Source organism: Mustelus asterias, chromosome 13, assembly GCF_964213995.1.
Source record: "Mustelus asterias chromosome 13, sMusAst1.hap1.1, whole genome shotgun sequence".
NCBI lineage: Eukaryota > Metazoa > Chordata > Chondrichthyes > Carcharhiniformes > Triakidae > Mustelus > Mustelus asterias.
The window spans coordinates 5,997,443-6,025,344 of NC_135813.1; the positions used below are offsets into that span (position 1 = coordinate 5,997,443).

General features: G+C 47.0%; 1 protein-coding gene across 1 annotated transcript in view; it reads right to left on the bottom strand.

The window, feature by feature from the left end:
* Positions 1–27,902, bottom strand: part of col27a1b (collagen, type XXVII, alpha 1b) — a 610,967-nt gene that overhangs the window by 406,126 nt on the left and 176,939 nt on the right. The window contains exons 14-15 of the mRNA XM_078227545.1: positions 21,174–21,227; positions 15,640–15,684 (exon numbers count right to left, since the gene is read on the bottom strand). Coding sequence (XP_078083671.1) covers positions 15,640–15,684; positions 21,174–21,227 — 99 coding nt within the window. The remainder of the gene's footprint in view (positions 1–15,639; positions 15,685–21,173; positions 21,228–27,902) is intronic.

Consider the following 27,902-nt stretch of genomic DNA (forward strand, 5'->3'; position numbering starts at 1 on the left):
CTGGTGTAAGTGATGAACAAAGCCTTGAGGCAAGTGTATATGCCCATGGACTGCATGGTGCTGGCTTCCACGATGTAGTCCAAGGGCACATACCCTCACACCAGGGATCAAGCTGACTCAGCCACACACGGTCGCTAGAACAAAGGCAAGGTGAAATGCCGACCTTGGGTCCCGCGGGGGAAAGGGGAGCAAGAACTTGGTTAAAAATCAGAGACACCGTCGCACATCCTTGACATTCCCACTTCAGGTCAAATAACGAGGAACAATCAACAGCGGAGCAAGAAAGCCATCATTGTCATCCTTCTCTCAGGTTGAAGACTGAACGTCATCTGGGTCACTCGCCCCCAACACAAATAGAATATCGCATACACTGAACCTCCTCACCACGTGCATTAGAACAAAGACAAAGTTATCTTAGAATTGATCTTTATAGAATCATAGAAACCCTACAGTGCAGAAGGAGGCCATTCGGCCCATCGAGTCTGCACTGACCACAATCCCACCCAGGCCCTACCCCCACATTTCCTCTATTGCTTATTGTAATTCCAGCTTGTGTTCATAAAAATAATCTCCGCATCTCTATAAACATTCATCTCTTTCACTGCACAATGCTGGTCTGGCGTTAGCTAATGAGGATGGACTTGGGGCTTTTTAAATTTAAAATGAAAGGAGATTTAGTAAAGGATGTTTTAAAATTATGGAGTGATGAGGTAGGAGAGACTGAGCGACCTGATCATACAACCCCCACAGTGCAGAAGGAGGCCATTCGGCCCATCGAGCCTGCACCGATCACAATCCCACCCAGGCCCAATCCACCTAATCCCCCTGACACTAGGGTCAACTTAGCATTGACCAATGAACCTATCCAGCACATCTTTGGACAATGGGAAGAAACCAGAGCACCCGAAGGAAACCCACACAGACACAGGGAGAACGTGCAAACTCCACACAGACAGTCACCCGAGGTGGGAATCGAAACTGGGTCCCTGGCGCTGTGAGACAGCAGTGCTAACCACTGTGCCACCGTGCCACCCACACCAGACCCACAGCAGTGCGGTTGACTCTTAAATGCCCTCTGAAATGGAGGGCAGTTAGGGATGGGCAATAAATGCTCGGCCCAGCCAGCGACACCCACGGCCCCATAAATTAATTTTAAAAAATCTTGACTCCACGATGCCCCAACACATTGAGCCAAGGAGCAGAGTTAGGCCCTCCGATTTACTTCAGCTAATAGAGGGACTGAACCTTAGCTTAGGCTAGTGGTTCCCAAAGGGTGCGGCGCGCCACACTGGTGCGGCGAGAGAGGATGGCAAGTGTGGCGGGAAGATTCAAGGACAATCAAAGAAACATTTAAACATGGTTTAAACAAGCATTGTTTTATACTTTCTGGATGTCCCATGATCATATTATAAAGTAGTTGTGTTCTATGTTATGAAACAAGCACTGCTGGGAGTTGTTTTTGAATGTATTTCTTATCAATAAAAAATTCGGTGTGGCGCGAGCAAATTTTTATTCCGAAAGTGCGGCCCAGTGAAAAAAGTTTGGGAACCACTGGCTTAGGCACACGTTCTAACCAAGAGCTAATCAGCCCCCTGTGTCCAGAGATCAGGGATCTAGAACAAAAGTCTATTGATTTAAGAGGAAGCTGGATAAACATGAGGGAGAAAGGAATAGAAGGTTCTGCCGGTTGGGTTGGATGAAGACTGGGAGAGGAGGCTCATGTGGAGCATAAACACCCGCATGGAACATTTGAATTGAATGATCTGTTTCTGAGGTGTCACTACCACGTAAATTTAAATGTGAATGCCTTCGGAGAAAGAGCATCCAAGGGTGTTGAGGTTGTGGAATGCATCAGTAGAATCAGCTGCTGAAGCTATTGAGGAGGCAATGGCCTAGTGGTATTATCACTAGATTACTAATCCAGGAACTCAACTAATGTTCTGGGAACCCGGGTTCGAATCCTGCCACGACAGATGGTGGAATTTGATAAAATTGATTCAATAAAAAAATCTGGAATTAAGAATCTCCGTGAAGCCATTGTCGATTGTCGGAAAAACCCATCTGGTTCACTAACATCCTTTAGGGAAGGAAATCTGCCTTCCCTACCTGATCTGGCCGACACGTGACTCCAGAGCCACAGCAATGTGGTTGACTCTGTCTGTGTGGAGTTTGCACATTCTCCCCGTGTCTGCGTGGGTTTCCTCCAGGTGCTCCAGTTTCCTCCCACACATCCAAAGATGTGCGGGTTAGGTGGACTGGCCATGCTAAATTGCGCCTTAGTGTCAGGGGGATTAGCTAGGGTAAATGCATGGGGTTATAGGAATAGAGTGGGATTGTGGTCAGTGCAGACTCGAAGGGCTGAATGGCCTCCTTCTGCACTGTAGGGATTCTATGTTCACCTATCCTGAAGGACTGTTTCCTCGGGTGGATGGAGCTATTACAAGGGGGCATAACTATAGGGTTCGTGGTGGGAGATACAGGACGGATATCAGAGGTAGGTTCTTTACGCAGAGAGTGGTTGGGGTGTGGAATGGACTGCCTGCAGTGATAGTGGAGTCAGACACTTTAGAAACATTTAAGCGGTTATTGGATAGGCACATGGAGCACACCAGGATGATAGGGAGTGGGATAGCTTGATCTTGGTTTCAGATAAAGCTCGGCACAACATTGTGGGCCGAAGGGCCTGTTCTGTGCTGTACTGTTCTATGTTCTATGTTCTATCCAGACCAGCATTATCTTGCACCATCCATCTCAATAAGTCAACAATCGCCCACAGTTCATTCCAAAAAGCCCGGCTCTCGAAATGCAAATCAATCCCCAAATGGTCTCTGACAGGAGGTGCAGGATTGTAATCTCGCCTGCTGGCTTGACAATGCCAACAATTCTTTTCACAAGTAACCCAACGCAGCTCTCCGCAACAGCTAACTGACATAGGAGGAACTCCATTTAGACAGCAGTGACCCGCGTGAAAACAGGAATTCAGAACAGAGGAAATAACTGGCATCGGCAAACTAGCAATCATTAACGTATTCAGAATTGGAAATACTTTGAGAGTTTGCATGCACAGTGAATCATACTCTTTAACCTGCATGCAATGCTGCCTGCAATCGCATGGTTTTCTCAAGGCTGGGTTTGCATTGCTTCCGGTTCCTGCATCACCAAGTGTCAAAACTGAACCCAAATTAAGTTGCCAAGTTTCTAGGTTCGGCCCTACCACTGACATGGAACAAACCATTGCAAGTCATAAGTAGGGAGGCGATGGTCTAGTGGTATTATCACTAGATTATTAATCCAGAAACTCAGCTAACGTTCTGCGGACCCTGGTTCGAATCCCGCCACGGCAGATGGTGGAATTTGAATTCAATAAAAAAAATCTGGAATTAAGAATCTACTGATGACCATGAAACCATTGTTGGAAAAACCCATCTGGTTCATTAATGTCCTTCAGGGAAGGAAATCTGCCGTCCTTACCCAGTCTGTCTTGCATGTGGTTCCAGAGCCACAGCAATGTGGTTGACTCTCAACTGCCCTCCAAGGGCAACTAGGGATGGGCAATAAATGCTGGCCAGCCATGTCTGGCCAGTTCATGTCCCATGAACGAATAAAAAAACTCTTTGCAAAACCTGATCTTTCTCTACACCCTAGCTATGACTGTAACACTACATTCTACACCCTCTCCTTTCCTTCTCCTCTATGAACGGTATGTTTTGGCTGTATAGCGCACAAGAAACAACTTTTCACTGTATCCCAATACATGTGGCAATAATAAATCAAATCAAAAGATACTTACAAAAGCAGGCAAATCGACATCTTGCCCAGAATTATTTTTTGGTGCAATGGGACTGGGTGCGATTCTCGTTTCTGGACTCACTCCTGATCTTCACCCCACTTAAATTGGGTGGGATGAGGCCATACGATCTTCCCCAGCGCGTTAATGTCTGACCAGTACACTGGACCACAGGGCGACACGGTGGCACAGTCATTAGAACTGCTGCCTCACAGCGCCAGAGACCTGGATTCAATTCCAGCCTCAGGTCACTGTGTGTGTGGAGTCTGCACATTCCCCCCGTGTCTGCGTGGGTTTCCTCCGGGTGCTCCGGTTTCCTCCCACAGTCCGAAAGACGTGCTGGTTAGGTTGATTGGCCGTGCTAAATGAGTGTCACGGGGATTAGCAGGGTAAATATGAGGGGTTACGGGAATAGGGCCTGGGTGGGATTGTGGTCGGTGCAGACTCGATGGGCCAAATGGCCTCCTGCTGCACTGTAGGGATTCTATGATTCTATTCCATGATTCACATATTAAGCTGAACTGTCTCTAAACCCTAGCTATGACTGTAACACTACATTCTGCACTCTCTCCTTTCCTTCTCTATGAATGGTGTGTTTTCTCAGTATGGCGCGCAAGAAACAATACTTTTCACTGTCCCAATACATGTGACAATAATAAATAGCGGTGGGACAAAATCCATTACCTGAAAATACTGCAGCCAATAGCAGCAGATGACTGGAAAGGGATCCAGTCTTGACAATAGGAAGCATTTCTTTTCAAAAGAGCTATTACTGCGACAGCAGCTCAGCAATGCATGCAGGTTAAAGAATATAATTCACTACACAATATACAATATCTGGGGCAGCACGGTGGCACAGTGGTTAGCACTGCTGCCTCACAGCGCCACAGACCTGGGTTCGATTCCCAGCTCGGGTCACTGTCTGTGTGAAGTCTGCACATTCTCCCCGTGTCTGCATGGGTTTCCTCCGGGTGCTCTGGTTCCCTCACACAGTCCCAAAGGTGTGCGGGTTAGGTGCATTGGCCGTGCTAAATTCTCCCTCAGTGTACCCGAACAGGCGCTCGAGTGTGGCGACTGGGGGATTTTCACAGTAACTTCATTGCAGTGTTAATATAAGCCTACTTGTCACACCAGTAAATAAACTTTACTTTACTTTTGTACATGCAAAGTTTCGAAATATTTCCAATTCCGAATCCGCGAATAATTGCTAGTTTAGCAACTGTAAAATTGTGATATGACCGGTCATAATTTTTGGATTAGATTAACCATCGTTTGACAGTCAAAGCTGCTTCTTCAGAGAGTAATCACTTGGCATGGTATTGGATGAGATAAGCTGATTTATATTAAGTGTTTGAATGGAAGGTGTGTCAGTTACTGACAGCAATGAAAAGCTTAGAACAACCGGTCCTTGTTACAAATTTGGAAAATAAACCTTTCTGAATGGATTGGTGTATTAAGCCAACTGGTGGGTACATTCCCCAGGGAACAAATTCCCAATTAGGACAGTTAGCAATAAGAATGTCCCTGCTCCTTCCATATTTTGGCATGTCAAAATACATTGAGCTTAAAGTTTCAAGTTTTTAAAGTTTATTTATTTGTCACAAGTAGGCCTACTTTAACACTGCATTGTGAGCAGTTTTGGGCCTCATTTCTAAGGAAGGATGTGCTGGCCTTGGAAAGGGTCCAGAGGAGGTTCACAAGAATGATCCCTGGAATGAAGAGCTTGTCGTATGAGGAATGGTTGAGGGCTCTGGGTCTGTACTCGTTGGAGTTTAGAAGGATGAGGGGGGATCTTATTGGAACTTACAGGATACTGTGAGGCCTGGATAGAGTGGACGTGGAGAGGATGTTTCCACTAGTAGGAAAAACTACAACCTCAGGCTAAAGGGACGATCCTTTAAAACAGAGATGAGGAGGAATTTCTTCAGCCAGAGAGTGGTGAATCTGTGGAACTCTTTGCCGCAGAAGGCTCTGGAGGCCAAGTCATTGAGTGTCTTTAAGAGATAGATAGGTTCTTGATTAATAAGGGGATCAGGGGTTATGGGGAAAAGCAGAAGAATGGGGATGAGAAAAATATCAGCCATGATTGAATGGCGGAGCAGACTCGATGGGCCGAGTGGCCTAATTCTGCTCCAATGTCTTACGCAATGGAGTTACTGTGACAATCAGCTAGTCGCCACACTCCGGCGCCTGTTCGGGTACACCGAGGGAGAATTTAGCACGGCCAATGCACCCTAACCAGCACGTCTTTCAGACTGTGGGAGGAAACCGGAGCACCCGGAGGTAACCCGCGCAGACAGGGGGAGAACGTGCAGACTCCGCACAGACAGAACCCAAGCCGGGAACCCAGGTCCCGGGGGTTGAGAGGCAGCAGTGCTAACCACTGTGCCGCTTTTTAATTTATACTCAATTCAATTCTGATTCCCCTGCCCTGCCCACCCCCAGCCCGGGGAACAATGCGCTCCACTCTTCAGGAGAGGAAGTAGGAAGGTGCTCCATCCCCAAGCCCTTTTCCGATTCTACTGTTAGAAAGAGAGAGTGAGCAGACTGGGGCAGGCTGCTCTTTCATCCACTCCACTTTGATTCAAAGCCCCCTCTCAACAGGGAACCTCTTGGCAGTGAAAGGGATATCGGAACCTGCCAACTGCGTTGCGGAATGCAGATCAGAACATATATACCAAAATACTTTGCCTACACGACAATAATAATTACACATCAAAGTAATTCACTGACAATTAAGTTTTTTTGGGATGTTCCCTGGGGAAATATGATAGGCCCATTGTAAATGTAACACTTTCTTTCCCCTATTCATTCCAATAACCCAGTGTGTTGGGAGTATAATACAGTGAATCATTGTATATTTTTAAATGATGGGAAGACACTAATAGCTTTGAAGGGGCGAATGCACTCCTGGTCGCTGCGCTACCAGGACGTGGAGGCTTTGGAGAGGGTGCAAAGAAGGTTCACCAGGATGTTGCCTGATCTCGAGGGTGTTGACTGCGAGGTGAGCTTGAATAAACTAGGATTGTTTTCATTGGAAAGACGAGGCTGAGGGGGGACCTGATAGAGGGCTACTTGGGGCGGCGCGGTGGCACAGTGGTCAGCCTTGCTGCCTCACTGCGCCAGGGACCCGGGTTCGATTCCCGGCTCGGGTCACTGTCTGTGCGGAGTCTGCACATTCTCCCCGTGTCTGCGTGGGTTTCCTCCGGGTGCTCCGGTTTCCTCCCACAGTCCAAAGATGTGCGGGTTAGGTGAATTGGCCATGGTAGAGTGCCCCTTAGTGTTAGGGGGACTAGCTAGGAGTAAATGCATGGGGATAGGGCCTGGATGGGATTGTGGTTGGTGCAGACGCGATGGGCTGAATGGCCTCCTTTTGCACTGTAGGATTCTATGAAGCTATAAAATTATGAGAGGCATAGACAGGGTGGATAGTCAGAGGCTTTTTCCCAGGGTGGAAGTGTCAATTACACGGGGGGGCACAGGTTCAAGGTGAGGGGGGGAAAGTTTAAGGAAGATGTGCGGGGGAAGTTTTTCACACAGAGAGTGGTGGGTGCCTGGAACGCGCTGCCAGAGGAGGTGGTGGAAGCAGGAACATTAGCAACATTTAAGAGGCATCTGGGCGGGTACATGAATAGGGAGGGAATAGAGGGATACACAGAATCCCTACAGTGCAGAAGGAAGGAAACTCAGCTCATTGAGTCTGCACCGAGCACAATCCCACCCAGGCACTATCCCCGAAACCCCCCATATTTACCCTGCTAATCCCTTTAACATACACATCCCAGGACACTAAGGGGCAAGTTAGCATGGCCAATCAACCTAATCTGCACATCTTTGGAGTGTGGGAGGAAACTGGAGCACCCGGAGGAAACCCACGCAGACACGGTGTACAGCAAACTGTAAACAGACAATGACCCAAGCTGGGAATCGAACCCAGGTCCCTGGTGCCGTGAGGCAGCAGTGCTAATCACTGTGCCACCGTGCTGCCCGATATGGACCGAGTAAGGCCAGAAGGTTTTTTTTGAGTTCAGTTAGGGCATCATGGTCGGTGCAGGCTTGGAGGGCCGAAGGGCCTGTTCCTGTGCTGTAATTCTTTTTGTTCTTTGTCTATCTTGAGCAACTACTTCCAACCACAGAGGACAATCCTTTTAGAGTAACAACTTGGCAAGGAAACCCTGCTTTGCAATTCAACCCCGAGACTCTCAATAAACTTTGAGATCTTATATTTGTCTGAGTCAAGAAAAAATAAGTGCCAAAGGCTTTAATGCTTATTCTGTAATGACTTGTCACATTCTCCTGTTCTTCTCTCTCACCCCCCTCCCCCACTGGAAGACCTCAATTCAAACCAAACCCTGGTAACGAAAGATGAAAAGTGAGGGGAAGGCAGCCTGTGAAATGATTAATGACAGAAGCCCAATGAAACATTATGGAACAATTAACAATGAAGAGTATTAAGCAGGTCAAGACCCGATGGTATTTTTGCCCTTCTCTGAAAATTGCAGTCGAGTATTTAGTTTATCCTGTCCTCTACTCACATCTTTCCAAAGAGCAACTCTCACTTATTGGTCTCGTTTCAAATTTCCGGATCACACTGTACTTTTTTTCAATCCATAAAAATATTCATCCTTTTCAGATTAACAACATCTGAAAGCAAGTCTCAAGCTGCACGACTTTGAATGAATAATTCGCAACATATTAAAAAGAAAGCCCCGATTATCCCTCGCGATGGCTCGATTCATTGTCAACGGGTGTCAATGAAAGAGGTCTGTTTGTGGTTAACATCAGCGATGGGCGGGATGTCTGTCTCAGCGATAAGTGCGCCATTTTTCCTGGCAAGAGTGGGGGCTGGAGTTCTGTTCCTGCTAAAGTGAAGGGATCAAATCCTTATCCACTGTGTAACCCAACCCAAGAGAACACTGAACTTGCTGGTAGCACAGTCGACACTTTCAGATTCTGGAGTTAAGTTGCATCTGGGGTAATATTGTCCCAGGCATTCGCAGGAAAATCATAGAACCCGGTTTAATGGGTAGGAAATTTCCCTTAAACTCACATTTTCTCTTTACTAAATCACCATTCTTGGCCAGTAGAGTAAGAAGTCTTACAACACCAGGTTAAAGTCCAACAAGGTTTATTTAGAATCATGAGCTTTTGGAGCGCTGCTCCTTCATCAGATGAGTGGAGAGGTAGCTTCACAAACACGGCACATATAGACAAAGGCACAATTGCAAGATCACGCTTGGAATGCGAGTCTTTATAGGTAATCAAGTCTTTACAGGTACAGACGATGCGAGTGGAGAGAGGGATAATCACAGGTTAAAGAGGTGTGAATTGTCTTAATTCTAAATAAACTTGTTGGACTTTAACCTGATGTTGTGAGACTGCTTACTGTGCCCATCCCAGTCCAACACCGGCATCTCTACATCTTGGTCACCTGGGATGCAAATCTCAGATCTCCAAACTGAGAGACTATCACTGTAGCTACCATGGCGCTCCAAGTGTTGTTTCCATTTGGATTAAAGAGTAGTCAACTTTCAAGAAGGTTTACTCTGTAATAGACATGGAGCTGTGGGTTAAAAGGCAGTTAGTGGGTCTCATTTACAAACCTATTGGAACTCGACAATAAAAGTACATGAAAAGAGTGACAGCTTGAGTGATGATGAATTAAGTCATGACTAAATGTGTCCACCTGTTTGCTGTCTTGATTTTCCAAACAAATATGTGTCACCAATATGGCAGTGGCTATTTCTATACAGAATAATTCATTTTATACACATCATTTTAAAATCTCTACGCCACTTATTTTCTTCCATAGGTGAAAATAGCAAACATTCCTCAATGATAGTGCAATCACTTAATTCCAATTCCCTTCCCGCACCTAGTGGTGCACTAAGACAGACTTCCATCTGTTTCCATAGTTAGTCATTTCTGGAAAGGGTCGCTATTCTGTCGCCAGGGGCTTATAGCTCGAGAGGGGCCCACTCCACAACAAGCGTGGCTAACCAGGAGTCTCTCCCGCTCTTACCGCCAACCATTGGCGTGTTTGGAAGGATTCTGTAGGTTGACACTCAACCTGTTTGGCCGTGTTATGAACGCACCTTCCTTGGCCATCAAGTCCTGGGGTGGGACTCGAACCCGGAGCTTCTGGCTCAAAGGCAGGGACGCTAACCCACTGCGCCACAAGACCTCCAATCACTTAAACGTAGACTTTATTACAGTGTCTGAAGTAAAGTTTAAAGTTTATTTATTAGTCACAAGTAGGCTTACATTAACACTGCAATGAAGTTACTGTGAAAATCCCCTAGTCGCCACACTCCGGCGCCTGTTTGGGTACACTGAGGGAGAATTTAGCACGGCCAATGCACCCTAACCAGCACGTCTTTTGAATTGTGGGAGGAAACTGGAGCACCCAGAGGAAACCCACGCAGACACGGGGAGAGCGTGCAGACTCTGCACAGACAGTGACCCAAGCGGGGAATCGAACCCTGGTCCCTGGCGCTGTGAGGCAGCAGTGCTAAACATTGTGCCACCATGTCTTCTGTATGGTCTACAATTAATGGTACAATGCACCATTTAGACTGGAGGCAACTGGGTTTTAAATATTCTAAGCTGAAAAAGACTTTAATTTGTTTGGACAATTATACTTTCTTCCCCAGAACCTTCTCTCCTTCTGGAGGTGTTGATTCATGTTTGGATAAGGTTACGTTATTGATGTGAAAGGGACTTCTCTTTAAGTGTGAACCTAGGACAGGAATTATCAGACTATTTAGTCTTAGATCTAATCCTTTAGCCACACACTGGTCCATCAGAGAGCATTCTGCAGCGGAACACTGGCTATTTCCAGTTCTCTGCAAATTGGCCATAGTTTTAAAATACAAGGGTCACTCAGTTAGGACGGAGACGAGAAGAATTTTGTTCTCTCAGAGGTTGGTGAATCTCTGGAACTCTCTTCCTCAAAAGGCAATGGAAGCAGAGTCTTTGAATATTTATAAGGCAGAGCGAGATAGATTCTTGGTTAGCGAGGGGGGGTGAAAGGTTATTGGGGGTGGATGGGAATGTGGGGTTGGGGTTACAATCAGAACAGCCATGATCTCATTAAATGGGGGAGCAGGTTGGAGGGGCCGAATGGCCTACTCCTGCTCCTTGTTTGTGTGTTCACAAGGTAATAACTTGCTGCTCCAGCTGAAATCAACCTATAGCAAAGATTGAGAATCAAAGCTGGGACCTTTCATGCAAAGAGTTCACTGCAACATTGGAAGTGCAATTACTGCCCAGTTCTCCCCAGCTATTGAGGAAGGTCAAAAAAGCAATGTTAAAAGGATCTTTCTTACTGACATATGATAAAAACAGGAAGAGGAGGATTACTAATACAGTGGGTTCTTCTTAATTCCAAATACTGAATTCATTCCTCAGTGCTGTTGACCAGGTGAAAGTCATAAGCAACCACATCCCTTCAATCGATTTGATTTATTATTGTCACATGTATTAGAATACAGTGAAAAGTATTGTTTCTTGCGAGCTATACAGACAAAGCATACCGTTCATAGAGAAGGACAGGAGAGTGCAGAAGGTAGTGTTACAGTCATAGCTAGGGTGTAGAGAAAGATCAACTTAATGCAGACTCAGTCCATTCAAAAGTCTGACAGCAGCAGGGAAGAAGCTGTTCTTGAGTCGGCTGGTACGTGACCTCAGACTTTTGTATCTTTTTCCCGAAGGAAGAAGGTGGAAGAGAGAATGTCCAGGGTGCATGGGGGTCCTTAATTATGCTGGCTGCTTTTCCGAGGCAGCGGGAAGTGTAGACAGAGTCAATGGATGGGAGGCTGGTTTGCGTGGTGGACTGGGCTTAGTTCACGACCTTTTGTAGTTTATTGAGGATCTTGGGCAGAGCAGGAGCCATACCAAGCTGTGATACAACCGGAAAGAATGCTTTCTATCATGCATTTGTAGAAGTTGGTGAGAGTTGTAACGGACATGCCAAATTTCCTTAGTCTTCTGAGGAAGTAGAGGCATTGGTGGGCTTTCTTAACTATCGTGTTGGCCTGGAGGGATCAGGACAGGTTGTTGGTGATCTGGACACCTAAAAACTTGAAGCTCTCGACCCTTTCTACTTCGTCCCCATTGATGTAGACAGGGGCATGTTCTCCTTTACGCTTCCTGAAGTCGATGACAATCTCCTTCGTTTTACTGACATTGAGGGAGAGATTATTGTTGCTGCACCAGTTCACCAGATTCTCTGTCTCGTCATTGTTTGAGATCCGACCCACAACGGTGGAGTCATCAGCAAACTTGAAAATTGAATTGGTGGGGAATTTGGCCACACAGCCATAGGTGTATAAGGAGTAAAGTAAGGAGCCGAGGGCACAGCCTTGTGGGGCGCCGGTGTCGAGGATGATCGTGAACATTTGGATGCTGTGAGGTCCAATGCCTGGAACAAAACTCCCAAGTATCTTCCTCTACTCTTGCGTAATATTTTGGGTAAGCTATGTTCCCGAAGCTTCCTTTTGTTCTGATTGGAAAATCCCTGGTAGCGTACATACTTCAAATGAACCAATCATCAATGAGCAATGATGGAAGAACAGGGTGGGACTGTGATGGTTGAAGAATTGCTGACCTTTGAAGAATGACAATGAGTCTGCAATGGGGAGATGACGGCGCAGTGGTAACGTCACTGGATTTGTGACCCAGGCTAATGTTCTGGGGACAGGGGTTCAAATCTCACCATGGCAACTGATAAATAAAAATCTGGAATATAAAGCTAGCTTCAGTAACAGCGACCATAACAGCAAACCTCAACTGTTGTAAAAACCCATCTTGTTCACCAATGCCCCTTTAAGGAAGGAAATCTGCCGTCCTTACCTGGTCTGGCCTACATGTGACTCCAGACCCACACCTGGCCTACACGTGACTCCAGACCCACACCTGGCCTACACGTGACTCCAGACCCACAGAAGGCGGCACAGTGGTAGAGTGGTTAGCATTGCTGCCTCACAGCACCAGGGACCTTGGTTCAATTCCGGCCTCGGGTCTGTGTAGAGTTTGGATGTTCTCCCTGTGTCTGCGTGGGTTTCCTCCGGGTGCTCTGGTTTCCTCCCACAGTCCGAGATGTGTGGGTTAGGTTGATTGGCCATGCTAAATTGTCCCTAGTGTCAGGGGGATTAGCAGGGTAAATGTGTGGGGTTACGGAAATAGGGATCTGAGTGGGACTGTGGTCGGTGCAGATTCGATGGGCCAAATGGCCTCCTTCAGCACTGCAGGGATCCCACAATTCTATGTAGTTGACTCTTAACTGCCCACTAAAAAACTGCCCAGCTAGTCACTCAAGGGCAACAAGGGATGGAACAAGAAATGCTGGCTTTACTCTCAATGCCCATCTCCCACAAAAGAGTAAAATACCTTTCTTCTTCATTTTTGGCATCCTCCTCACACACACTGCAGGAAACTGGCCAAATAGTAACTCAGGAAGAGGTAGAGTCAGAGTTTGTGGAGATACAAATGCTCGCTGCCAAATGTGTATGATCCAGAGTTTGGAAGTTCAAACTTTAATGCTTCGTAAAGACGTGAGGATTTATTGATGGGCACTAGTTTAGAAACTGCTCTGTAGGATGACGTTTAATGGAGCCAAAAGGGGAGATATGGAGTGGATGACACACCCCATAAGCCACATTGTTAATATCCATTACAAATACTTTTTCTGAGACATTGTTCACATCTGTCGTTGGCACGGTAGCACAGTGGTTAGCACTGCTGCCTCAGCATCAGGGACCCGGGTTTGATTCCCGGCTTCATTAAGTGACTGTGCGGAGTCTGCACGTTCTCTCCCTGTCTGCGTGGGTTTCCTCCGGGTGCTCCGGTTTCCTCCCACAGTCCGAAAGACGTGCTGTTTAGGTGTATTGGCCATGTTAAATTCTCCCTCAGTGTACCCGAACAGGCGCCGGAAAGTGGCGACCAGGGGATTTTCACAGTAACTTCATTGCAGTGTTAATGTAAGCCTACTTGTGATACTAATAAACAAACTTTAAACTTCTTTACTAAAAAAAAAATCCTACCAGGAATTGACAAAATTCCTCAGGCGATTGTGATGTGGTGATTGTAAAAATGTAGGTGTTCTGGATGATAACAAAAAACAAAGTGTAGCTTCAGGAGTGTGATATACCTCACATGGAGCACGGGAACTGGGAGCGATAGGTAGGTGACACAGCACAAGGTCAAGTTGTCTTAAAGAGATATAACTCCTGTGTCTCTTCCTGAGTATTGAGGCAAAACATTATTTGATTAAACTGTGCTGAAGGTGGCAGGAATGAAGCAACAGTTACCGAGTTACCTTTGGAATTATCTCTGGGAAAAGTTTAATATTCACATCTGTATTGTAGTGAAACTGAGTTTATGAAGATGTAAAGAATGTCCGTAAAGAAGGTAAAATACTACAGGGAAACAACAGTGCGTGGTCCCTTTAAAAGCTGGTTTTATTCAAGGCTGAGATGTTTAAAATGCAGAGTACGCACAGATTCGAAGTTGCAACATTTGGTTCAGGGGCCAAAAGCATCAGGGTTGCCTTGGTAACCGGCTCTGCAGGTCTTTGCATTTTGTTAGCCTATGAGTTAAAAGGAGACTCTCAGCTAAAGGGAACCTATCAGATTTGAGTTTGCTGTTGTTGCCAGCTTTAAACCAATCTTTATGTGGAGAATGGATAGGTCATCAGGAATATAAATATCGGAACTCAACTCAGTTCCATCAAGGGTGGAGCCAGGAGTTGAGCCAGAAGCAGGGCCCAATCACCTGAACCAGTTAAAGGCAGTTAAGCTCAGTGAGACCAGCTGGAGCGGTTAGTTCATAACTCTGCCAGTTTCAGATAGGTCTTAAGATAACTCACCCTCTAACCAGCGAAAAGTACCAAATCAGACAGCGGACAACTACAGAAGAACTCCAAATCTTTTCCAAGCCACCAGACCTGGTTTTTTGAGAGTGACTAAGGTTCTGTTATTACTGTTTTGGTACTGGATGATCCTTGTCTTTATTTGAACAGCATTTCAGTTGAACCATCCTTTAATTAAAATGTTACTGGTTTTAGTTAAAGTTCCTGGTTGGTTGAATAAAATAATGTTAGTTATTCACTTAAAGCAAGTGTTAGGTCTTTATATTAATGAACCTCTAACCGTTAATGTAGAACAGCTTCCCAACACTTTCCCAGATTACGAAGCGAGGTAACCTCTGCATCGTAACAGTCTACCCTTAGTTTGCACTATCATGAGGGTCTTTCACCTTGTTCACCATAAGGGAATTCAAGAAGTGGGAACAATGTGGCATTGAGTCTACTTCTGGATCATGGACAATGAGGGAAATGGACCAGAGATGCCTGCTGTTGTTCCATTTACTGAAAGGCACAAAACACAGGTTCAAATGTTGTTAATTCATCATGTTTGATCCCACCTCTTTATTAGACAGCCTGAAAATTATGAACTTAGATCTTCCTTTAACACGAAGAAACATGTTAACAATCTCAATTAGCACCAAGCACAACCTTCTGGTCACATTGAACAACTGATCTAAATCATTGGGCGGGACTTTATGGTCTCGTTCGTCCCAAATGTGCCACCCCGAAGTCAACGAGCCTTTCCACGGTTCGCCCCTCGCCCGCTCCGATTCCCATGGCGGGCGGGAAGGTAAAATTCCAGCCTGTTGTGGTTGTTTTTTTGACTGGGATTTGGTTATCAGCCTGTTTACGAGACTCTCACATGCCCCTCGCCAAGAGGATTGCCCGCAATGAAGCGATAATCACTGCGATAACTTTAACACGCATTCAATCAAACCATTTGGTTTCATAGAAAGCAAGAGGTGGCTTCAGCCTCATCACTTACCCGATATCCTTTTGGCCCCTGTTTTCCTATTGGACCCGGTAAACCCTGGAAAAGAAACAACAGATTCAAAAAAGGAAATTTGAGAAGCCGCGGCCCGGATTTTAACTCAAGGCAGGGTCGGCGGGTGAGGGGGGGGGGGTGGGGGAGGGGGTTCACAGCCAGAAGGCAAGTGACAAGCTCACGCGCTACGGTCCGAAGAGACTTTAGCTCCCAGGTATTGCTACATCCTGAGAGAGCCGACATGTCAGGAATTACTGTTCGGTTTGTGGATGGGAGTGGAATTTCATGGGGGGGGTTGGGAACAGGGTTTGTTTTATTAATTCGTGGGACGTGGACTTCACTCGCTGTCCAGCATTTATTGCCCATCCCTAGATGCCCTTGAACTGAATGGCTTGCATTTCAGAGGGCAGCTGAGATTCAACCACATTGCTGTGGCTCTGGAGTCACATGTCGGCCAGACCGGGTAAGGATGGCAGATTTCTTTCCCTAAAGGGCATTAGTGAACCAGATGGGTTTTTTCGACAATCGACAATGGTTTCATGGTCATCAGTAGATTCTTAATTCCAGATATTTTTTATTGAATTCAAATTCCACCATCTGCCGTGGCGGGATTCGAACACGGGTTCCCAGAACATCAGTGGAGTTTCTGGACTAATAGTCTAGCAATAATACCACTAGGCCATTGCCTCCCCATTTGTCATGGGTGCCTACAAGAATGACCTTGGGATTAAGAGAGTTTAAAGTTTTTTAAAGTTTATTTCTTAGTGTCCCAAGTAGGCTTACATTGACACTGCAATGAAGTTACTGTGAAAATCTCCTAGTCGCCACACTTCGGGTACACTGAGGGAGAATTTAGCACGGCCAATGCATCTAATCAGCACGTCTTTCGGACTGTGGGAGGAAACCGGAGCACTCGGAGGAAACCCAAGCAGACACGGAGAGAATGTGCAGACTCCACACAGACAGTGACCCAAGCCAGGAATTGAACCCGGGTCCCTGGCGCTGTGAGTCCAGGTCTACAGTTTATGAAGCAGTTCATTTTAAGACTTTCTTGCTGGGCAAACTCTTTTTTTTAGAAAGTAAGGTTGAAGGTTAAAGTACGTAACTTCCGACAAACTTCAATACACCATCAGTCCAAGTTACATTGGTCATGTGAAGGGCGCTGGAATTTAGCAGATATTTCACTGTTATTAACAGAGCAGTTTACAAAATTTGGGAGCAATCTGGAAAGATCAGGGGTTGTGTTCTACACTTCTCCACTTGCCAGCAGGTGATTTCCCACCCATTATTGTAAATCAGCGTAAAGTCACAAGCTCGCGAGCAGTGAAGTGGAATATCCCAATCCAGATGTGATTGGAGACAGGAGCACCAAGAATTCTTCAAGCTAAAAATCAACAGCGGCAAAGATTTGTGTTCAAAAGATACTGCCTTTTATTTTGTTCAATTTTATTTTTATTTTTATTAGTGTCGCAAGTAAGGCTTACATTAACACTGCAATGAAGTTACTGTGAAAATCCCCCAGTCACCGCACTCCGGCGCCTGTTCGGGTACACTGAGGGAGAATTTAGCATGACCAATGCACCCAAACCAGCACGTCTTTCGGGCTGTGGGAGGAAACCGGAGCACCCGGAGGAATAGGGTGGCACAGTGGTTAGCATTGCTGCCACACAGCGCCAGGGGCCCAGGTTTGATTCCCGGCTCGGGTCACTGTCTGTGTGGAGTCTGCACGTTCTCCCCATGTCCGCTTGGGTTTCCTCCGGGTGCTCCGGTTTCCTCCCACAGTCCGAAAGACGTGCTGGTTAGGGTGCATTGGCCGTGCTAAATTCTCCCTCAGTGTTACCCGAACAGGCGCCGGAGTGTGGCGACTGGGGGATTGTCACAGTAACTTCATTGCAGTGTTAATGTAAGCCTACTTGTGATATTAATAAATAAATTTAAACGTAAAAAAGGGAGAACGTGTAGACCCCACACATGCTGTAACCCAAGGCTAGAACTCACTGTGAGGCAACAGTGCTAACCACTGTGCCACCATGCCACTCTCAAGATGGCATAGTGATTGTATTTACAAGTTATTTGTCAATTTATATGGATAGATAAATGCAAATGAATTCAAATTAACAATCTCCCTGGAGTTCTGTATGCTCAAATTCCAGGTGGCACAGCCTCTGCTTCATTTTTAAAATTCCAATGTGAATCTATCTTTGACGGGTTATGAAATGTGATCAACAGGGAGCGCGCCCATCGGAATTCATGTGGATTCTTGGTGCCTTCCTGAATTCACTTGATTTATTTGATTCAGCCTTGGAGGGGAGACAGTCGGATGCTATGCATTCCCTTCCCGCAAGGAAACAAAATGAAAAGCAGAACTGGGATAGGATTAGGGGACTTTCCAGTACGATTAACATTTTGGAGAGAGAATTAAAAAAGTCAGTCGCTCACAAAAACGTGGTTTGCTTCCAGCTGTCAAAGTAGCACCAAAGTCTCACTCTTGCCAAATGTCAAGAAATTGAATAAGGACTCGCAACGCTCTCAGTGGCCGCATCATTCATTAGTTTGTTGAAGAAATTTCAATACATTTCAGGTTCTAGAATCTAGAGTTGCTGATTGCATTTCCTTTCTCCTCTATCCTGTGGGCGGCAGGGTGGCACAGTGGTTAGCACTGCTGCCTCACGTCGCCAGGGACCCGGGTTCAATTCCAGCCATGGGTGACTGTGTGGAGTTTGCCTGTTCTCCCCGTGTCTGCTTAAGTTTCCTCCGGGTGCTCCGGTTTCCTCTCACAGTCCAAAGATGTGCAAGTTAGGTGGATTGACCATTCTAAATCGCCCCTTAGTGTCCCAAAATATGTAGGTTAGATAGATTAGCCATGGATTACAATGGATAGGGCAAGGGAGAGGACCTGGGTAAGATACTCTGTCAGTGAGTGGGTGCAGACTCGATGGGCAGAATGGCCTCATTCTGCACTGTAGGGATTCTATGATTCTAAATTTTTTTTATTAATTCGTGGGACATGGCCGTCGCTGACTGGCCAGCATTTATTGCCCATCCCTAGTTGCCCTTGTTCAGAGGGCAGTTGAGAATCAACCACATTGCTGTGGCTCTGGAGTCACATGTCGGCCAGACCAGGTAAGGACGGCAGATTTCCTTCCCTAAAGCACAACAGTGAACCAGATGGGTTTTTCCGACAATCCACAATGGTTTCATGGTCATCAGTAGATTCTTAATTCCAGATATTTTTTATTGAATTCAAATTCCACCATCTGCTGCAGCGGGATTCGAACCCAGGTCCCCAGAGCGTAAGCTGAGTTTCTGGATTAATAGTCTAGCAATAATGCCACTAGGTCATCACCTCCCCCTAAATGCAACTGTTCTGAAACTAAAACACCATTATTCCTACAAAACCCATCTCCAAACTCTGTGGCCTGGATCTCGGCACCTTCTTCTGAACTTCCTAACTCACAGACCACAATCAGTAAGGATAGGCAACAACACCTCCTCCATGATCCTCCTCAATACTAGTGTCCCACAAAGCTATGTCCTCAGCTGCTTACTATACTCCTTATACACCTATGACTGTGTGGCCAAATTTCCCTCCAATTCGATTTTCAAGTTTGCTGACGACACCACCGTAGTGGGTGGGATCTCAAACAATGACGAGACAGAGTACAGGAATGAGATAGAGAATCTGGTGAACTGGTGCGGCAACAATAATCTCTCGCTCAATGTCAACGAAACGAAGGAGATTGTCATCGACTTCAGGAAGCGTAAAGGAGAACATGCCCCTGTCTACATCAATGGGGACGAAGTAGAAAGGGTCGAGAGCTTTAAGTTTTTAGATGTCCAGATCACCAACAACCTGTCCTGGTCCCCCCATGTCGACACTATAGTTAAGAAAGCCCCACCAACGCTTCTACTTTCCCAGAAAACTAAGCAAATTTGGCATGTCAGCTACGACTCTCATCAGGTTTTACAGATGCACCATAGAAAGCACTCTTTCTAGTTGTATCACAGCTTGGTATAGCTCCTGCTCTATCCAAGACCACAAGAAACTACAAAGGGTCGTGAACGAAGCCCAGTCCATCACGCAAACCAGCCTCCCATCCAGTGACTCTGTCTACACTTCCCACTGCCTCGGCAAAGCAGCCAACATAATTATAGACCCCACGCACCCCGGACATTCTCTCTTCCACCTTCTTCTGTCGGAAAAAGATACAAAAATCTGAGGACACGTACCAACCGACTCAAGAACAGCTTCTTCCCTGCTGCTGTCAGACTTTAGAATGGACCTACATCGTATTAAGTTGATCTTTCTCTACACTCTAGCTATGACTGTAACACTACATTCTGCACCCTCTCCTTTCCTTCTCTATGAACGGTATGCTTTGTCTGTGTAGTGTGCAAGAAACAATACTTTTCACTGTATACTAATACATGTGACAATAATAAATCAAATCAAATCAAAAAACAGAAAATGCTGGAAAATCTCAACTGGTCTGACAGCATCTGTGGAGAGAGAATAGAGCCAACGTTTCAAAACTCAATGACCTCATCCAGACTCGAAACATTGGCTCTATTCTCTCTCCACGGATACTGTCAAACCTGCTGAGATTTTCCAGCATTTTCTATCTTTATTTCTGATTCCAGCATCTGTAGCATTTTGCCTTTATCTTAAGTGTTCAACTTCTGTACCACATTCACAACATATTTTGCTGAGGGACAGGCACGAAGTTTAAAGTTTATTTATTAGCATCACAAGTAGGCTTACATTAACACTGCAATGAAGTTACTATGAAAATCCCCTAGTCGCCACACTCCAGCGCCTGCTCGGGTACACTGAGGGAGAATTTAGCACGGCCAATGCATGTGTTTCAGACAGTGGGAGGAAACCGGAGCACCCGGAGGAAACCCACGCAGACACGGGGAGAAGGTGCAGACTCCGCACAGACAGTGACCCAAGCCAGGAATCGAACCCGGGTCCCTGGTGCTGTGAGGCAGCAGTGCTAACCACGGTGCTACCACCCACTTTGTCCGTGTGTCAATGCCGGCAAATTGAGGGCAGGAATTCTAACCGAATCAGCTCTGTCTCAATACGAAGCTCAGGTGTTTAGGATGGGGATGAGGAGACATTTCTTCACCCAAAGAGTGGTGAGCCTGTGGAATTCATTACCACAGGAAGTGGTTGATGCCAAAACATTGAATGTATTCAAGAGGGGGCTGGATATAGCACTTGTGGCGAATGGGATCAAAGGTTATGGGGAGAAAGCAGGATTAGGCTATTGAGTTGGATGATCAGCCATGATCGTAATGAATGGCGAAGCAGGCTCGAAGGGCCGAATGGCCTCCTCCTGCTCCTATCTTCTATGTTTCTAGGGGCCTGCCTCGAATAGCTGTCTGGTTAGCTCACTCGCTCTCAATCACCTTAATGACTAGAATGTGCCTTTTGGGGCTGTTTCACTAGAATCTCAGTGAAGTGTGTTTTGCAAACATGTGAACATATTCTCTGTGTCAAACTGCACGCAGGAGAGGATCTACTGCACCTGCCTGCCAGGATAACCTTTGGCACCACGACTTCCATCTGGTCCACGCTCCCCCTGTGAAAAAAAAAAGCAAATGGACAACGTTACTGCTAGCGTCGTCCTTCGCGAGCCTGTTCTTTGTTTCCAACAATCAAAGATCCAAAGTTTGAAACCTTTTGAACACACTTTCAATAGCAATTTCCATTTCATTATGAAGAGCACTGAGATGTATCAGCTGGGATTACAGCGTTAAACGCACTCCAGCATATGTCTCTGGGAACTATTCTCCAGATGTGTTGCTTACACAGTATTCAAGCATGCATACACAATTACAGAAATCCCCTGCCAAGTGCAGCATGATTCAGTGTTAAAAACCTGGCATTGAAGTCGAGGACGCCCCTCGTTCCAAGGAATTCATGTTTTAGTTCAAGCCCTGGGGCATGGTTCCACAGCGCGGAACCATTCTTAATTCCGCAGACTCAGGTTGGTCCAAGTCATCTGGAATTTTGTTTTAAGTTTACACAGACATCATCCATAATGTTGCCAATCCATCCAGAGGCTGGGGGGTGTGGGGGTAGTATTCTGCATTACCAATGAACTGAGCTGGTTTATATCAGCCTGAAATTAAGCAGATTAAGATGTTCCAGATTAGTTGCACCTTTCTCTCTTGTTGAGGCTTTGCTTTGTAATCCGGGGTGGATTTGGCATAGGTTCAGCTCATGGCTAAAGCAGCAATCGCTGTCGCACTAAATACGGGGTTTGGTGTCCGCCTGGTTTGGAACCAAGTTGAAATGACACATTAAGACTGCATTAAACCATAAAGGCTGAATGTGTTTGCGGTGATAGCCCTCTGTCTGCCATCTTAATCCTGGCATTAACCAAGTTAATTTGGGCCAACTAGGGCGGCACGGTGGTTAGTGCTGCTGCCTCACAGCGCCAGGGACCCGGATTTGATTCCCGGCTTGGGTCACTGTCTGTGTGCACGTTCTCCCCATGTCTGCGTGGGTTTCCTCCGGGTGCTCCGGTTTCCTCCCACAGTCCAAAGATGTGCGGGTTAAGTGGATTGGCCATGCTAAATTGTCCCTCAGTGTCAGGGGGATTAGAGTAAATACCATAAGACCATAAGATATAGGAGCAGAATTAGGCCATTCGGCCCATCGAGTCTGCTCCGCCATTCAATCCTGGCTGATATTTTCCTCATCCCCATTCTCCTGCCTTCTCCCCGTAACCCTTGATCCCCTTATTAATCAAGAACGTATCTATCTCTGTCTTAAAGACTGAATGACCTGGCCTCCACAGCCCTCTGTAGCAATAAGTTCCACAGATTCACCACCCTCTGTCTGAAGAAATTCCTCCTTGTCTCAGTTTTAAAGGAGCGTCCCTTCACTCTGAGGTTGTCCCCTCGAGTTCTAGTCTCTCCCACTAGTGGAAACATCCTCTCCACGTCCACTCTATCCAGGCCTCGCAGTATTCTGTAAGTTTCAATTAGATCCCCCCTCATCCTTCTAAACTCCATCGAGAAACATGTGGGGTTATCGGGTTAGTGCCTGGGTGGGATTGTGGTCGGTGCAGACTCGATGGGCCAAAAGGCCTCATTCTGCACTGTAGGATTCTATGAACTCATTGAAAGGATTATCACCCAAACGCACTCATTCACAGACTGAAATATCCAACAGACTTTTCACGGCTGCATTATTGGCTTTGCTCTAATCGAGTACACACAGTGAGGCCTTGTGGCACAGTATCACTGTCTCTGAGTCACAAGCTCCAGTTTCAAGTCCCACACCAGAGCCAATGAGAGGAGTGTTCATGCTCAAACAGGTTGCATATCAACTTGCAAAATCCATCCCACACACGCCAATTTTATCAGAGAATCATAGAATCCCGACAGTGCAGAAAGAGGCCATTCGGCCCATCAAGCCTGCACCAACCACAGTCCCACCCAGGCCCTATCCCCTTAACCCCACCTATTTACCTCAGCTAGCCCCCCTGGCACTAAGGGTCAATTTAACATAGCCAATCCACCTAACCCCACATCTTTGGAGTGTGTGAGGAAACTGGAACATCTGGAGGAAACCCACGCAGACACGGGTCGGGAGCCGGGACACGGATTCCCGAGCCGGGAATCGAATCCTGGCGCTGTGAGGCAGCAGTGCTAACCCAGTGGAAGAAATATTTTGGTAGAAGAGATTTCTGGTCAGAAATGTGATGGAAAGGACATTGGAACCTCTACCGTCATTATATCGCCAAACTATGAGAGTATCACAGAATCCCTACAATGCAGAAGGAGGCCATTTGGCCCATCGAGTCTGCACTGACCACAAGCCCACCCAGGCCCTATCCCTTTAGCCCCATGTATTTACCCTGCGAGCCCTCCTAACACTCATGGTCAATTTAGCATGGCTAATCCACCTAACCCCACATCTTTGGAATGTGGAGGGAACCGGAACACCCGGAGGAAATCCACAGAGACACGGGGAGAATGCGCAGACTCCGCACAGACAGTGAGCCGAGGCCGGAATCGAACCTGGGTCCCCGGTGCTGTGAGGCAGCGGGGCTAACCACTATGCCACCCAATGGAAGAGATTTTTCGGTGGTGGAGATTTTTGGTCAGAAATGCGATGGAAAGAACATTGGAACCTCTACCATCATTATATCTCCAGACCTGGAGGGTACATGTTGCCACTGCACCCTGAACTCCCTGAGTGATCTACAACACACTGCCACCAGTATATACTCCCAGTCTCCTGGGCATAGATCAGCTAGACAGTCTCCTGGGCATAGATCAGCTCCACATCATAGATCAGCTAGACAGTCCACATCTTTTCCCAAAGGTAGGGGAGTCTAAAACTAGAGGGCATAGGTTTAAGGTGAGAGGGGAGAGATACAAAAGGGTCCAGATGGGCAATTTTTTTCTCACAGAGGGTGGTGAGTGTCTGGAACGAGCTGCCAGAGGTAGTAGTAGAGGCGGGTACAATTTTGTCTTTTGAAAAGCATTTGGACAGTTACATGGGTAAGATGGGTATAGAGGGATATGGGCCAAACACAGGCAACTGGGACTAGCTTAGTGGTTTAGAAAAAAGGGGCGGCATGGACAAGTTGGGCCAAAGGGCCTGTTTCCATGCTGTAAACCTCTCTGACTCTGTGACCTCAGTAAGGGGTTTAACAAACACCAGGTTAAAGTCCAACAGGTTTATTTGGTAGCAAAAGCCACGCAAGCTTTCGGAGCTCCGGAGAAGCTTTCGGAGAAGGGGCTTGGAGCTCCGAAAGCTTGTGTGGCTTTTGCTACCAAATAAACCTGTTGGACTTTAACCTGGTGTTGTTAAACTTCTTACTGTGTTTACCCCAGTCCAACACCGGCATCTCCACATCTGTGACCTCAACCAGGAACTACATTTCTGCTACGGTTTTACCTCTTGACAATTATTGATTCAAGACAATGGAAATGGTTTCTTCACCATCAAAGCCCGGCAACAGAAACACTGACAAGATATTATTACTGGTGGCTGGCATGGCCTCACTGTATCCAGCTCATTTAAACTGATCCAGATATGAGGGGTAGGACTGACATTCTTCCCGTGCCAACCACTGAGTGGAGAAACGAGAGAGTTCCAGCACCTACCAGAAAATTCCGCCTGCAGGTAGACTGACAATAAAAATTTAAATAGGTGTCAGGTAAGAAACTTGGGGTGGCACGGTGGCACTGCTGCCTCACAGTGCCAGGGACCCGGGTTCGACTCCAGCCTCGGGCGCCCATTGGTTAACTATCCTCGTGACCCTATTTTGCAGACGGGAATGGTTCCGCGTCCAGAAAGGGTGCGGAGCCAATTAAGATAAACAGGGTGAGAGCTCAAAGGACTTACTCTGTCCGACACAGCTGCCTCTGCCCCCTATCGCCGAGAGTCAGAACTGCAATGCAATCATGAAGACTTGGCGCCATGGCCACACGGAGGGGTTGGGGGGGTGGGGGGGTGGGGGGGGGGTGGTGGGTGAGGGGGGGGGGGTGGGTGGTTGGGGGGGGGGGGTGATTGGAGGCCATTGAAGCCCCCGGGTGGTTGGAGGCCATGGATGGGGAGTGCCCATTGGGCACCTTGACACTGCTCACTGGGCAGCGTAAGTGCGCCAGGGGCAGGGCCAAGGGGGTGGGGACCTAATGGGGAGCTCTGCAAAGGGGGTGGTTGGCAGAAGGAGTGCTGCAAGGGGTGTGGTTGGTGGGGGGGAGCTCTGCAAGGGGGGTTGGTGGTTGGCAGGGAGGGAGTGCTGCAAGGGGGGGGTGGTTGGCAGGGGGGGGTAGTGCTGCAAGGGGGGTGGTTGGCAGGGGGAGTGCTGCAAGGAGGGGGTACACAGGTGTGCGCAGCTATGCAAGGGGGTGTTGTGTGGGGCTGGGGGGGCACGGCAGGGGTGGGCCACGGAGGGGATCGCGAGGGCAGTGGGGGCCGTCAGGAGACTCATCGAGTGGGTCCTGATGCCCCGATGCCAGCGACCCGTGTTGGGTGTGGCAGAGGGACAATACCACCGATGATGGGGGTGGGGAGGGGGAGTCGATGTCTGTGGTGGGAGGGGTGGAGGGGGTGGGAGGAGGTTGCCTGGTTCAGTCGGAGATTGGGGTGCTCTGCGCTATGTGTTCGGATGCTCTACAGCCGGTGTAATTAGGCTCCATCCCTACCCGGCACAAAGCTCCCGGCTGTCTGAAAATCTGACAGGGTGTCGGGAGATTGCCAGAATGCCGACCTCTCCCAAAAGACCGGCGTGGAACACTTCTATTTTCACGCTGTTGTGACACTTGGAACTTTTTTGGGAATTTAGCGCCCTATAGCTATGAATTCATGCTGGCTCGCATAAACCTCAGTAAACCGTGCCATGATTTTATTAGAAAGAAAGTTTTTAAAACTCCTTCCATGTGTATCTGAGGTGCAGGGGAACGCGTTTGTATGAATGAGCTCACTGTAGATACAGAGCATGTTGGAGAGTCTCTCACTCCAACACATTTGCACTTCCAAGAGCTTCTGGCTCGACTTTCCCTCGATAAACAGATCCAGCTGCTTTCAAAATATATTTGCTTTTTATTTTGGGAAAAAAAAGCCTGTTTATTCCAGGTATTCAAACCTGAACAATGGTATCCAAAGAAATTAAAACAAACTGCACCAAGGACATGGAGAGTCTTCACCGAAACATGAAGAGAAGGTTCATAACAGCATAATTTTACAACAGTAACATTACGCTGGTATATACCCATCAGGTGTTGAGATGCTTTATGTAATGGATAGCTGAACTGTTCCTTATGACATTGGCCAGAGCACTCAATCCTGTAGGTTATCAAGGTTTGCTTTCCTTCATACGGTGGCATGGCGGTTAGCACTGCTGCCTCACAGCACCAGGGACCCGGGTTCAATTCCTGACTTGGGTCACTGTCTGTGTGGAGTCCACACGTTCTCCCCGTGTCTGCGTGGGTTTCCTCCGGGTGCACCGATTTCCTCCCACAGTCTGAAAGACGTGCTGGTTAGGTGCATTGACTCGAACAGGCGCCGGAGTGTGGCGACTAGGGGAATTTCACAGTAACTTCATTGCAGCGTTAATGTAAGCCTTACTTGTGACTAATAAATAAACTTTCAAGAACAGAAAGTTATGTGAAGATGCCGGCGTTGGACTGGGATGGGCACAGTAAGAAGTCTCACAACACCAGGTTAAGGTCCAAAAGGTTTATTTGGAATCATGAGCTTTCGGAGTGTCGCTCCTTCCTCAGGTGAGTCCTGATGAAGTCCTCACTTGAGGAAGGAGCAGCGGTCCGAAAGCTCGTGATTCCAAATAAACCTGCTGGACTTTAACCTGGTGTTGTGAGACTTCTTACTGAACAGAACATTGCAACTGACGTGAAAAAAGTTGGGAAAATCCCAAGATATTCAGTAAGTATACCAATGGGAAGAGAATAACCACGGAAAGAGTAGGGCCCATCAGGGAGCAAGGGGCAATCTGTGGGTGGGGCCAGAGAACATTGGTAGAGTGTTGAGTGAATACCTCACATCTGCCTTCACCCACGAGAGTGAGGACGATGGTGTGGGATTCAGGGAGAGAGAGACTGTGAGGTTCTTGACCAAATTGCCATAGGGAAAGGCAAGGTTTTGGAAGTGTTGGCAGCCTTAAAAGTGGATCAATCTCCAAGTCCAGATGAATTGTGCCCTGGGCTGCTGTGGGAGGCAAGGGAGGAGATTGCAGGGGCTCTGACCCAAATTTTTAATTCCTCTCTGGCCACGGGGGAGGTGCTAGGCGACTGGAGAACAGCTAATGTGGTTCTGCTATTTCAAAAAATGACTCCATTCTGCTGGAGCCGAAGGACATTGAATTCCAACTTCTTCCGTGTCTGAAACATATACGGCTTATTTCAGAATCCTCCAGACTGTTTGGTTACTCTGCATTCTCTAATTCCAGAGAAGGGAAACATGTTACTTTGATCTCACACTTTCACCACCTTGTAGAGAGACTATGGTCACTATTAAATAAACAAGGACAAGGCTAACTAACCGCAAGGGTCATTTCTCCAACATTCTAAAAGAATTGCTCGTGGGGTGTGGGCATTGTTGGCCAGGCCAACATTTATTGCCCATCCATAATTGTCCCTTGAGAAGGTGGTGGTGAGCTGCCTTCTGGATCCGCTGCAGTCCGTGTGGACTGAACAATAGCTGTTATGGTTTATACTGTGTCAAAACATGTAATTGGTAAAAGTTGCGATAATTTCTTTTTATGATATTTTAA